This window comes from Nymphalis io, chromosome 12 (genome assembly GCF_905147045.1).
Source record: "Nymphalis io chromosome 12, ilAglIoxx1.1, whole genome shotgun sequence".
Classification (NCBI taxonomy): domain Eukaryota; kingdom Metazoa; phylum Arthropoda; class Insecta; order Lepidoptera; family Nymphalidae; genus Nymphalis; species Nymphalis io.
This window is the reverse complement of record NC_065899.1, coordinates 12,980,476-12,992,146: the sequence shown is the minus strand read 5'-3', so window position 1 is coordinate 12,992,146 and position 11,671 is coordinate 12,980,476. Positions and strand designations below refer to the sequence as shown.

Genomic DNA, 11,671 nt, shown 5'->3' with positions numbered 1-11,671 from the left:
TTATGACTACATCGTGTTGGTGACATAAATGCTGTAAATAAAAAAGCAATCATAACTTTTCTTACATGATATATTTATTAAACATTAAACTTTTTATTTATAATAATGTTTAAAGTTTCATTTTTCTACTATATTAATTAAAACATCTATGGACTATGCTCAGTCTTCATTACTAAATACAATATTATAGGGTTGACTAGACTTGCTACAGCTCTAGTATTATTCACTCCCTAAACATTATGTAAGCATTCAATCAATAGTCATATAGTATATACAGGTTATATTTCGTTTGTTGTGTTATTATTTTTATTTTCTGCTCCAAATGCTATAAGGGTGTGACCTTGTTAAACCGCATTACACTGCAAATGGTACGTGTAGTGCCAAAATAAAGATATTATTATATAACATAAGTCATTTCTATATATATATATATATATTGTAACTAATAAAATGAGAGTAATTAAAATAATGTTAATCGTTTAATTATTCTACTCTATTCGAAGCACACTGCTCTTTACAAACATTACTTACTTGCATGAGCATTTTTGAGTAAGTCTTCTTTTAGTACTTATTTTGACATATTGAACTAAATTTCGAGTCATTCCTTTTTTAATCAAGAAGGATTCCGCAGATATTTTAAATTTTGCCTTTTAGTAAGATTTGATCTTATGTTAAAAAATATTAATTGATTATATTTCTATACAGATAATATAAAAGCGTGGATTTCGTTGAGATCCCTAAAGGAATCATCGATTTAATCGTGTATTATATAACTATAGCCTATTCCAACAACAAGAGGAGTAAAGAAAAATAATGAACTTTGACATTTAATTGACGCGATATCATTATTCGAGATGGTGAATAATCCATGATATTCACAGTAGGTTCGCGAAAACATGGCGTTTTCAATGTCCGCGAAGTTGTAATCGGAACTTTGGAAGTTAAATGAAAGTGGTTATTACTAGGTTAAGTGGAATAGCGTTATAATATTTAAAGGCAAATTAATAAAAAACTGTTTGTACTGCATGATACAGCAGAACCATTATCAAATCGCAGTGAATATGTAAATAAGGTTGTTTATCTTTACTCACTCGATTGGAACAGGGTATACATACTTCACATGAGGAAAGAATTCTGAGTATCTTTTGTACCAATTGTACAAATTGTATAGAACCAATGTCCTATTTCAATGTAGACGAAGTTGTTATATGCAGATAAAGGTAATTTAAGCAATAAGAGATGGTTTTAGTGCATTATATATCAGAGCTTTTAGCAATACGCATGGAATAAGTATGTAAATCTAAATTTTGTTTATTTTTAGTCCTTCCATTGGAAAAGACCATACATTCCGAACCGATGGTAGCTTTACTTATTTATGGCTGTGTTTATTTAACCATAATCAAATTATATCTGTCGATCTTAGGGTCCGTTCACACAGACCGGCTCGGAGAGGAGAGCAGATTTTTATCACGTTGGAAACAGTGTTTTGAGTGATTGTAGTAAAGTTTATTTTTGCATTTGCACCTTTTTTGTCATTAAAAATGCCTGAACGCGCTTCGTGTGAAGTAATAAAAGGAGCCGACCGGCTCCGCTTGCGTGCTCTTTCTCGCTCGCACCCGCTTTCAGATCTCTTCCAGCCGGTCGATGTGAAATAGTTGGCGGCTGCGCTCCGGCCAATTCCAAGCGTATACGACCCGGTCTGTGTGAAAAGAAAAAAGCAGGCCGATGCTCTCCGAGCCGGTCTGTGTGAACGGACCCTTAATATTTAATGTATTAAGCGGTAAAATAAAATAAGAATATAGTTTGCGACCCATTTTACAACAGTAGATTTATCATATAACTTACTAGTACCATAACCACGAAATATATAACAATGTCTAAAAACGAAGGTACTTTTTATTACTAGGCTACACAATGTTAAAAACTCTGATGATGTGTGTATCTATGAAGTGGAACGCACGCTGATCGGCTTTGTATTTTGTAGTGAGCTCTCTTGTTGCCTGTTGGTACGTGTTGTTAATGTTACTAAATCAGTTTCAATACTCAGAGGCCGCCTCTGACTGCTATCAATTAAAGTATCCTATAATATAAAGTAATCACGACGCACACGAGCGTAGTAGTACCATTTAAGGCTAATCGAGAATCGCTGTTTTTTATTTTCATATACGAGAACTATCACGTCGCCTCGCGTGCGAGTTGCTACCTACCTACAATATAGTGCATGATATTAATCTTAAATCGCAGATAAGTAATCATACCCTGATTAATTATTATTCAATATTTTTCATCGATCGATTATTATGTTATATAAACATTCGCATAATTACCTCTTCACACTTTTCGCATTCAGTATTTATAATCAAGATGAAATATTGTTGTAAACGCTTTCTTACAATAACCCCCATCGATAATAGATATATAATAAGATAACGTCCCGCGATGCACGAGTACACAACAGCCATACCTGCTCCATAATCTACTAATAATTAAAAAAAGCCATAACACCATTACCGCTGCTATGGGTGTGGTAGATAATATGCTTACTGCGCAGGGGATTCGTGGAAACCGTACGTGACCTACTATGCCTATTTTGTCAGGCCTTTAACCCACATCTTGAAGCCCGTCAAAATTACACTCTTATGGTTTTACTAAGCACTTTCACTGCCAAGCTTCTGATTTCATTATAGAAATCAGATGCCACAAAATTTTTGAAAAATATTCGTCACTCTCGCTAGTCGAGTCAATCGCTATATAAGCCGATTAATTAATCCAGTAGGATACAATTTGTTTTTGTTTGTATCAATTTTGCGTGCGAAATAAATAATTAAAAAAAAAAACATTTATATTTTACCAACTCCATTAGCTTGTCGCTTACTACAGCCGTTAGGGATTACGTCACTATAGTTACGACTCGCATTCGAGTGCATGGCAATGAAAGAGTAAGCTGCTTTAATTGTTTTTTTTTTTTCAAAATATAGTCAGCCCATGTCAGATGAATGGATGACGACACACTGATATCTCCACTTTGCTCATATCTTGGGAGAGTTCCTCAGGGACCTCATGTTGTTTGCACGCTTCGTATATAATTCACTGTTTCAACGGTCGACGTGCGATGGGACATAAAGGTCTAACAAATATTAGATACAACTCATAATAATGATTATATTAGGGAATTAGGTATAAATAATATAACCATTCTTTACATCACCAATGCACCACCACCCTTGGGAAATAAGATTATATCCTTTGTGCCTGTAGCTACACTGGCTCACTACCTCTTCAAACCGGAATGCAACAATACTCAGTATTATTATTTAGCGGTAAAATATCTGAGGGGTGGATATATGGTACCCTACCCAGAAGGGCTTGCACAAAGACATACCACCTACTAAATAATAATACCCTTTTGCCTGATTTCGGCAACAGCGACCATTCTCAAAGAAAACTATATAACTGCGCATATTACTTTTTATTTTGTCTGGTGACATAAGCTTTTAATATTATACTAGTAAACGCTACATTATGATCTAATATAGTCGTAGAAGTTAGACAAACAAACTGAAAATAATTTAAGTAAATATTGAGTTTCTATTGAATTCATTGTCAAAGTTGTACTCGGTCGTGCAGTCACTTAATTATGTGCTTGATAATAGAATTATTAGTTAACTGCTACTAAATACATACAATATACCTTTATTGTCAGAAATACAAAAAATAGTCGGCGGCCCTCGGTCTCCACACTAGGACGCCTGTGGAGACCATTTTACTGCCTACAATGTATTTATTTAAACTACTAGGTTGAATGTATAATGTATTGATTTAATAATATGTATAATACTGTTATTTTTGTTAAATAATATTATAACATAAAAAATAAACCGATATTTTCAGTTTTGAATTTCACAATCTCTAAGCCCCGTAGTTATTGTAATATTTCTATATACTATACATGATATACTTGTTTTCATCTTTTATTTACAATTATTATTTACTTCGTTATTTGTTTCGTTATTATGTCAAAATATGATATTTGTCGTCTTTGAGTCTAACATTTTCAAGTAGCAACCAAAGCAATACGCAAACTTTTCTAATCAGTATCTGGTGATTCTTCGAGCTGCATCTTGTGTCCTTGCATCCATGTATTTGATACCTCTCAAATCAAACTTTATTTTAATTCAGACGAATCTAACATAGGAGACACAAAAATACTACTGCCTGAATTTGCAGCCTTGATGGAGTGGAGTGTAGACTATGCCGCGGCTTGTTTGTATACCCTTGGCTATAAAGCCAGGTCATAAGAGTTGATGCTTGGCCACAACTGGCCAGTGTACTTCAGGAAGTGATTCATGATATTTTTATCCAATGTTCCAGCTAATCTTTGTTGAGTTTTTGTAAAATTTTGTGTGAAAATTTGTTGTGTATAAATCTCCAGTCAACTCAAGATTCCCAACAAATTGGTGAAGCTGCGGACAGCACATCCTTTGATAGCTTAAAACATATTTTTATTTAAAATTAATGATTTATTCCATAACCAGCCATGTTTTTAAAAGATTTTAGAGATTGATGAAACTTGTTACACGCCCATTGACAGTGGTTGTATGATGCCATACTCGTGCCGATAGGAAAGAAAGAATTAAAGTCACATTGTAATTGAAAATGTCAAAACGCATATGTCACTTGACATGTGTATTTTATTAGCATTTACCACAACTACCTACCTATATTTACAAAATTAAATATAGCGAATAGCATTTAATTTTATGCAATAAATAATGCCCTTTACAACCGGTAAATAAATACTTTTTGAAAAGTTTATCTATTAAGGGACTATAATATTGTTTATTTACAACATAGCTAGCTATCATAATGAGTCGAAAACAAAGTAATTTGGTTTGTAAAACTTATGATTATATGATTTTATTTATTTCTTTCTTTGTTTTAGTCATTATAATTGTTTTCTTTTTTCTAGAAAAAAATAAAATCTCTTTGTTATTTGACATTAGGGGGTTCCCTGTCGTACCAATTTATTTACTTCAAAAAAGATTTCAATGGCTATTATGACAATGTATTACAACCGCTGAGCCAACAGCTCAATCCAGAATGGGCGCATAAAATTGGTGTATCAGCCATTAAGTATGGATTATTTCCCACAGAAAATTTTGAAGATCCTAAAGTTCTTGTAAGTTTGTCACACTTGTTTTGATTAATATACAAATTTGTAACATTTAAACATGAGTATAGAATGATATAAGAATTACAACTTTAATTTGTTCCAGAACACAAAGTTCTTAAAGTATGAACTTAGTAACCCCATTGGTATTGCTGCCGGCTTTGATAAGCATGGTGACGCTATCACAGGGTTAAGAAATATTGGTTTTTCTGTAGTGGAAATTGGATCAATAACACCTGAACCACAGCCGGGTAATCCAAAACCTCGAGTGTTTAGGTTACCGGAGGACAATGCGGTTATTAATAGATATGGTTTCAACAGTGAAGGTCACAAAGAAGTATATGAAAAAATAAAGAATATAGACAAGGCTTTACTACAAAATGGACTCTTAGGAGTTAATTTAGGCAAAAATAAAACTTCCAATGATGCTGTCCAAGATTACAGTTTAGGAATTAAGAAATTTCAAAATATAGCTGACTACTTTGTAATAAATATAAGCAGGTAACTAAAGATTATATCTAAGTGATTTTCTTTTAAGCATCTCTAATAATATGATTAAAACATTGAAAAATCTTTTCAGTCCTAATACTCCAGGTTTAAGATCACTGCAAAATAAAAACGAGCTCCAGGAACTGTTAGCTGGTGTCAATAGAACTTTAAACACATTAGAAGGAGGCAAGCGGCCACCTCTGCTTCTAAAACTTGCACCGGATTTGACTCTTGAAGAAATGAAAGAAATTGTTTCGGTAATAACAAAGAAAGAAACTAAAGTTGACGGTCTAATCATATCCAACACCACAATTGAAAGACCCTCGCTCATTAATCAAGAATTTTCAAAGGAAATAGGTGGTCTTAGCGGAAAGCCCCTGACAAATAAATCTACTGATGTTATAAGAACAATGTATAAACTAACAAAAGGTATATAAATGAAAATTATTTTTATAATTCAAATATAAACAATAATAATAAATCTATACATATATATATGAAAGGAGTAGTCTATTGACCTAAGGCAATATGGTAATCATATTGTACTGATATATTATAAACTTGATGATTGTTTAGAAACAATTACTGCAAAACAGCAGCAAGAAATGCACTATATTACATCTCTACATGGCTCAAACTTAAATGTGTAATTCAAAAATAAGATATTTTTATACTCAAAATATTTGAAGACAGCATATATTGTATTAAAAGAATATATAATTTCTTAAATTTTTAGTTAACCTCAGAAAAAGTATTTTTCTATTTCCATAGTTTAAACTTAGATATTTTATAGTGTTTTTGAAATAAAAACAATATCACAATTCATCTCCAAAATGAATTGATTGACTATTCATACAAATGGAACTATATATACTGGGTCGGTTAATACTTTTAATAAATATCAAGATTCATTTGATAAACAAAATGATCAGGTTTATTAATAACTACTACAGCACCACCTGTACAGTCATCTCAACAAAACACTGATGTAATGAAACTTTTTAAATGTTTAGCTTTTCATATGTTATTTTATTTAAGATAAATCTATTAGTAAGATAAAATTATTATTAGTGATATATGTTTAGGTACATACCCTTAATATATACTGTCCTTGTTTTTAGGTAGCATACCCATAATAGGTGTAGGAGGTGTGTTCACCGGTCAAGATGCTTATGAAAAAATATTAGCTGGGGCAAGTGTCGTGCAAATATATACGGCGCTCATTTATCACGGTCCTCCAGTTGTTACCAAGATTAAATCGGAACTAGCTCAGTTGTTATTAAAAGATGGTTATAATGATGTTAGTTCTGCTGTTGGTAAAGGTGTAAAATAATATAAATTGTTAATTATTAAAGATTATAATTACTATAAATAGTTTTCTTAATTAACATGACTACAAAAGCAATTTAGATTTTAGTATACAAGCTTTTCTTCATTTAATCCATTCATTTAACACTTAACCTGCTCTTCTTGGCCTGAAATAAATAATTTTACAAGTATTTTTAGTAAGTATGTCCTATAAATGACGATATAAACAATGAACTATTTACCTAGTATTTTGCAACTTGGCAGTTGAGACTGGAGATACTGTTTACAATCATCCAAGTTATTTACACTTGACAATTTAAATAGGACTAGGGTGTTTAGTTTTGTTAAAACCCTAATTTCTTTCAATCCTATGTCAGTCACGTTTACACATTCTGAAACTTGTGCATATTTGAGAGTAGCGTCACCATATGCAAGTCCTTTCATTGCTCTGTCATCTATATATTTGTTATTATGGAGTATAATTTTCTCTAACATTGTGCAACCACCTATAATTAAAATTTATATAAAATTAAATTGATTCAAAATTGTTATGTAACTATGACCTTCACAATGTCGACATACTTAAATGTGGAAAACCATAATGGGAAATGGATGAATCAGACCCATCTATAGCTACTATTTTTGGCACAGATTGTTCTTCTGGAGGAAGCGAATTATAGTCTTCAAGTTTTTTTCCATCAGACCAAATAATTTTGCCTCCATTGCGAAGAACCCATTCGGCACATGCTCTATCAGGTCCTAGTGTTTTTATACGCTCTGGATCCGGTTTATTAAACATCATATTAACATATTCCCAAAATGATCTCACCGGGATTGCTTTACGTCTAAAGTTATCATGAAGATTATTGATCACCTAAGAAACATTCAACATAATTATACATTGTTTTTAAACATTTATATATGCAATGCACCAATATGGTACGTACAGGTCGTAATTTATACATTTTTCAAAGATGCGTTAATACTAATCGTTACCAAAATAAAAATATTTTGCTGTCACTCAAAAATGAAAACTTGACAACAATTAAATCAGTGTTGCAATTTTTTTATATAAAATTTATCTTTAATAATTGTAAGATTGCATGAATGTGATTCAAATTCTCGTAATATATGTTACATAATAATTTCAGAGTTCTCAATTATAAGAGCAATAATCTCAAAGCTCCGTAAATGAAAAAAATAAAAAAAGAATCATGCAATAATATATGAGTATGTGGGTCTTTCGCAAAAAACAGTGTAATTAAGGATTATATGTGTCATATATATTGCATTATTGTTGATTACTCGCCCTTATGTAGTGAACTCTAATTTCCTTTATGATTTATATATTGCCTGTTTGATCACCATAGACTTAATAAGCGTGAAATATAGAAGCTGCTCATGAATAACAATAAAGAAAGTAATAGCCTGTGAATGTTTCACGGCTGGGCTAAGACCTCTTCTTCCTTTTTGAAGAGAATGTTTGGAGCTTATTCCACGCTGCTATAATGCGGGTTAGTGGAATACACATGTGGCAAAATTTCACTGTCAAAGACGAGATAAATTATAATCAGAAATTAAGCACATGAAAATTCAGTGGTGCTTGCCCGGGTTTGAACCCACGATCATCGGTTAAGGTTCACGCGTTCTTACCACTGGGCCATCTCGGCTACATATACAAGAAACTTGAATAGATTTTACTGGTGGTAGGGCTTTGTGCAAGCTCGTCTGGGTATGTACCACCCACTCATTAGATATTCTACCGCAAAACAGCAATACTTGATATTGTTGTGTTCTGGTTTGAAGGGTGAGTGAGCCAGTGTAATTACAGGCACAAGGGACATAAAATCTTAGTTCCCAAGGTTGGTGGCGCATTGGCTATAAGCGATGGTTGACATTTCTTACAATGAAAATGTCTAAGGGCGTTTGGTGACCACTTACCATCAGGTGGCCCATATGCTCGTCCACCTTCCTATTCTGTAAAATATATATATACTTTTACTATATATATATACTTTTTATATTCTCTAATATTATTAAAAAAAAATTCAACACACACACAATTGGCAACATTTTTTTGAAGTTTATTTATTTGTGACAGTTTTGACATATCTACAATTAGCCGCAACGAAAAGGTTTTGGATTTTCTTCAAAGAATAACAAATAAACCTTTGGTATATATAGCATTAACCCAAATTGCATCAGCCATGTCTGAATCCTATGGTAATGTTTATTTGCAATCAATGACGTGTAATATTTGTATTAACTCTACATGTATATGTTAACAGTTTTCATGTTTCAGAATATTTGTTCAAATTCTTAGTGATAGGAAGTGCGGGTACAGGAAAATCAAGTCTTCTTAACAATTTTATTGGCAACAAATGTAAGTATTTGTTGTTGCATTAATTATTATGTGTGAAGTATTTACATTTAAATCTGTACAATTTGCTTTTTCTTGCTGTAAATTTTTTTAAATTAAAAATTTAATAAAGGAACGCATACATTTTAGTTAAAGAAGATCGATGTCACACTATTGGGGTAGAATTTGGATCTAAGATTATAAATATTGGAGGCAAATCGACAAAGCTACAAATATGGGATACAGCCGGTCAAGAAAGGTTTCGTTCTGTTACACGATCATACTACAGAGGAGCTGCTGGAGCATTACTTGTTTATGACATTACATCTCGTGACTCTTTCAACGCTCTATCTAACTGGTTAAGGGATGCTCGTACATTGGCAAGTCCTAACATAGTCATACTACTTGTCGGTAATAAAAAAGATTTAGAGGAATCACGGGAAGTTACTTTCTCTGAAGCTAGTCAATTTGCCCAAGATAATGGTAATTTTTTTATTAAAGAAAAATATGTGTAATTCTTAAATATTGTTTTTTACTTGATATTTTATATTTTTCTACAGAACTGATGTTTCTTGAAAGTAGTGCAAAGTCTGGGGAGAATGTTGAAGAAGCATTCTTGAAATGTTCAAAAACAATTCTTGCTAAAATTGAGACTGGAGAATTAGATCCTGAAAGAATAGGTTCTGGGATACAGTATGGAACAGGAACCTCTAAGAGATTATCAGCACCAAAGAAGACTGTAAGGGCACCATCAGATTGTGCTTGCCATGTGTAGCGTGTTTTAATTATAAGAATAAGTAATCAAAAAAAAAAATCCTTAATTGGAGTCATAATTTTCTCTATCTTTGAATGTGATGTACTTTGTTTACAACATTTAGTTACTAAGTAAAACTAGAATTTAGATTTTGAATTATAAATTCAAAAATTACTCGAACTATTCAGAATGTATTTTAGGGAGGAGAATCTTTTTTTTAATATTAACATAGGTAAGAAGTGTAAACATTAGTAAATTATTATTATCAATATTATTGGGGAAAATATAACATATAATTACACTTCATGTAATTTAGACTTCAGCGCCACTAAATATATTTTTTTTCATATCTGACATGGTATTTTTTTTATTTATAGCAATGTTTATTTTATTTGAAATTAATTTTATCATAAAATATCATTAACTAGCTTTTGTTCTATGCACAGGCAAACCAATTGATAGTTAAAGAATCCAAGTTACACTAGTTAATATGTAGCATGAAAAATGCTATGTTACTTTTAATTTATATTCATAATGATATCATGATTTTTAAACAATGAGATCTTCTTATTTACAACAAATAATGATTTTGAAGTCGGGTTGTGTTTACAATTCTTTACTAAGTGTCATAAATACTTGGAACTAAAGCACTCTGATTGCTGTTTTTAGATTAAGACATTTTTAACTATATAAATTAACTATAAACAGTAAACCTTCTAGCTTATAACTCAGGTGCAATCAATTGGCTTGAAATTTTGTGCGAAACTCTTAATAAACCAAAACATAATATTGAGGTAGGCATCTAGTACATTTGTATAATATATTCTCACAAGTATTTTATGTTGTTTTGGCTTAGGTACATTTGAAAACAATGGGCAAAAATAATTTCGTCGCGATTGGTCTTTTATTTTATTTTTTAATTTATAATCTTTATATACTAATTTTGAAAGATCTCAAAATGACTCATTATGTACTTTTATCTATATCAAGGTCATATATAAATAGTCAAGTAGTTCTAAAATATTTATTGTTGTTGTTTGTATGACTTTGGACTTTATTTTTATGAGAGAAATATAAGTAAACCAAGTGAGAAGTTCAAAAAGGTAATTATTATTACTGGTGTTAAAATACTTTTTAAAATTTGTAATCAAAAACATAATTGTAATTTGAAAGTGTCACCTGTATTTTTATGACAATAAAGAAATATTTCTTTTCCGGATTTGTTTTTAAATTTCAAATGATTCAAGTGTAATAAAGTAATTTCTTAAACACGAACATATTTAATTTTTTGGTACTTATTTATTATAAATTTTAAACGTCAAGTCAATAAAAATATTATGTTTCTTTGTAAGGAAATTTTCAATAGCAGTTGATATTAGATAGTAAGTAGTACTCAGTTATTTAGTTGGCAGTGTATTTATTTAGATTTCAATGTATTTATTAAGATTTCGTTAGTTCAGCAACCTGTTTGTGTCAGATCATCTTTTATTTTATTTTTTTATTAGGAAAACAATCAGTATATTATTACTCTAAATAAACCAATTACTTCCAGGACATAAACAAACAAAGTTTCCACTTAAAATAGTACAAA

General features: G+C 31.2%; 3 protein-coding genes across 4 annotated transcripts; 2 read left to right on the top strand and 1 right to left on the bottom strand.

Moving 5' to 3' along the window:
* The first annotated feature begins 4,660 nt into the window (after window positions 1-4,660).
* Window positions 4,661-6,992, top strand: LOC126772133 (dihydroorotate dehydrogenase (quinone), mitochondrial). The gene is made up of 5 exons (XM_050492308.1): window positions 4,661-4,890; window positions 4,970-5,179; window positions 5,277-5,671; window positions 5,751-6,088; window positions 6,781-6,992. The coding sequence occupies exons 1-5, from the start codon at window positions 4,867-4,869 to the stop codon at window positions 6,990-6,992; spliced, it is 1,179 nt and encodes a 392-aa protein (XP_050348265.1). The 5' UTR covers window positions 4,661-4,866.
* On the bottom strand, window positions 6,846-8,018 carry LOC126772135 (ATP synthase subunit s, mitochondrial). Of its 2 annotated transcripts, none has more exons than XM_050492310.1 (4): window positions 7,915-8,018; window positions 7,550-7,841; window positions 7,210-7,473; window positions 6,846-7,134 (listed from the first exon to the last, which is right to left on the bottom strand). In XM_050492310.1, exons 1-4 carry the CDS (start codon window positions 7,930-7,932, stop codon window positions 7,109-7,111), a joined length of 600 nt encoding a protein of 199 aa, XP_050348267.1. In that variant the 5' UTR covers window positions 7,933-8,018; the 3' UTR covers window positions 6,846-7,108. The 2 variants fall into 2 exon arrangements, with proteins under 2 accessions (XP_050348267.1, XP_050348268.1); XM_050492311.1 differs by having other exon boundaries at window positions 6,969-7,114; window positions 7,203-7,473.
* A 1,030-nt stretch (window positions 8,019-9,048) lies between these two features.
* LOC126772134 (ras-related protein Rab-4B) lies at window positions 9,049-11,299 on the top strand. Its single transcript, XM_050492309.1, has 4 exons — window positions 9,049-9,190; window positions 9,270-9,350; window positions 9,477-9,809; window positions 9,887-11,299. Exons 1-4 carry the CDS (start codon window positions 9,175-9,177, stop codon window positions 10,099-10,101), a joined length of 645 nt encoding a protein of 214 aa, XP_050348266.1. The 5' UTR covers window positions 9,049-9,174; the 3' UTR covers window positions 10,102-11,299.
* The last annotated feature ends 372 nt before the right edge of the window (window positions 11,300-11,671 follow it).

Excerpts from the sequence above, each read along its gene's own strand:
- LOC126772133 (XM_050492308.1), top strand. The coding sequence starts at position 4,867 with ATGAGTCGAAAACAAAGTAATTTG. Across the intron at positions 5,180-5,276 it reads TTGAAGATCCTAAAGTTCTT|AACACAAAGTTCTTAAAGTA; the intron begins GTAAGTTTGTCA and ends AATTTGTTCCAG. Across the intron at positions 5,672-5,750 it reads TTTGTAATAAATATAAGCAG|TCCTAATACTCCAGGTTTAA; the intron begins GTAACTAAAGAT and ends AAATCTTTTCAG.
- LOC126772135 (XM_050492310.1), bottom strand. Across the intron at positions 7,474-7,549 it reads TTATGGTTTTCCACATTTAA|GTGGTTGCACAATGTTAGAG; the intron begins GTATGTCGACAT and ends TTTTAATTATAG. Across the intron at positions 7,135-7,209 it reads GCCAAGTTGCAAAATACTAG|GCCAAGAAGAGCAGGTTAAG; the intron begins GTAAATAGTTCA and ends TATTTATTTCAG.
- LOC126772134 (XM_050492309.1), top strand. Across the intron at positions 9,351-9,476 it reads CAATTTTATTGGCAACAAAT|TTAAAGAAGATCGATGTCAC; the intron begins GTAAGTATTTGT and ends CATACATTTTAG. Across the intron at positions 9,810-9,886 it reads TCAATTTGCCCAAGATAATG|AACTGATGTTTCTTGAAAGT; the intron begins GTAATTTTTTTA and ends ATTTTTCTACAG.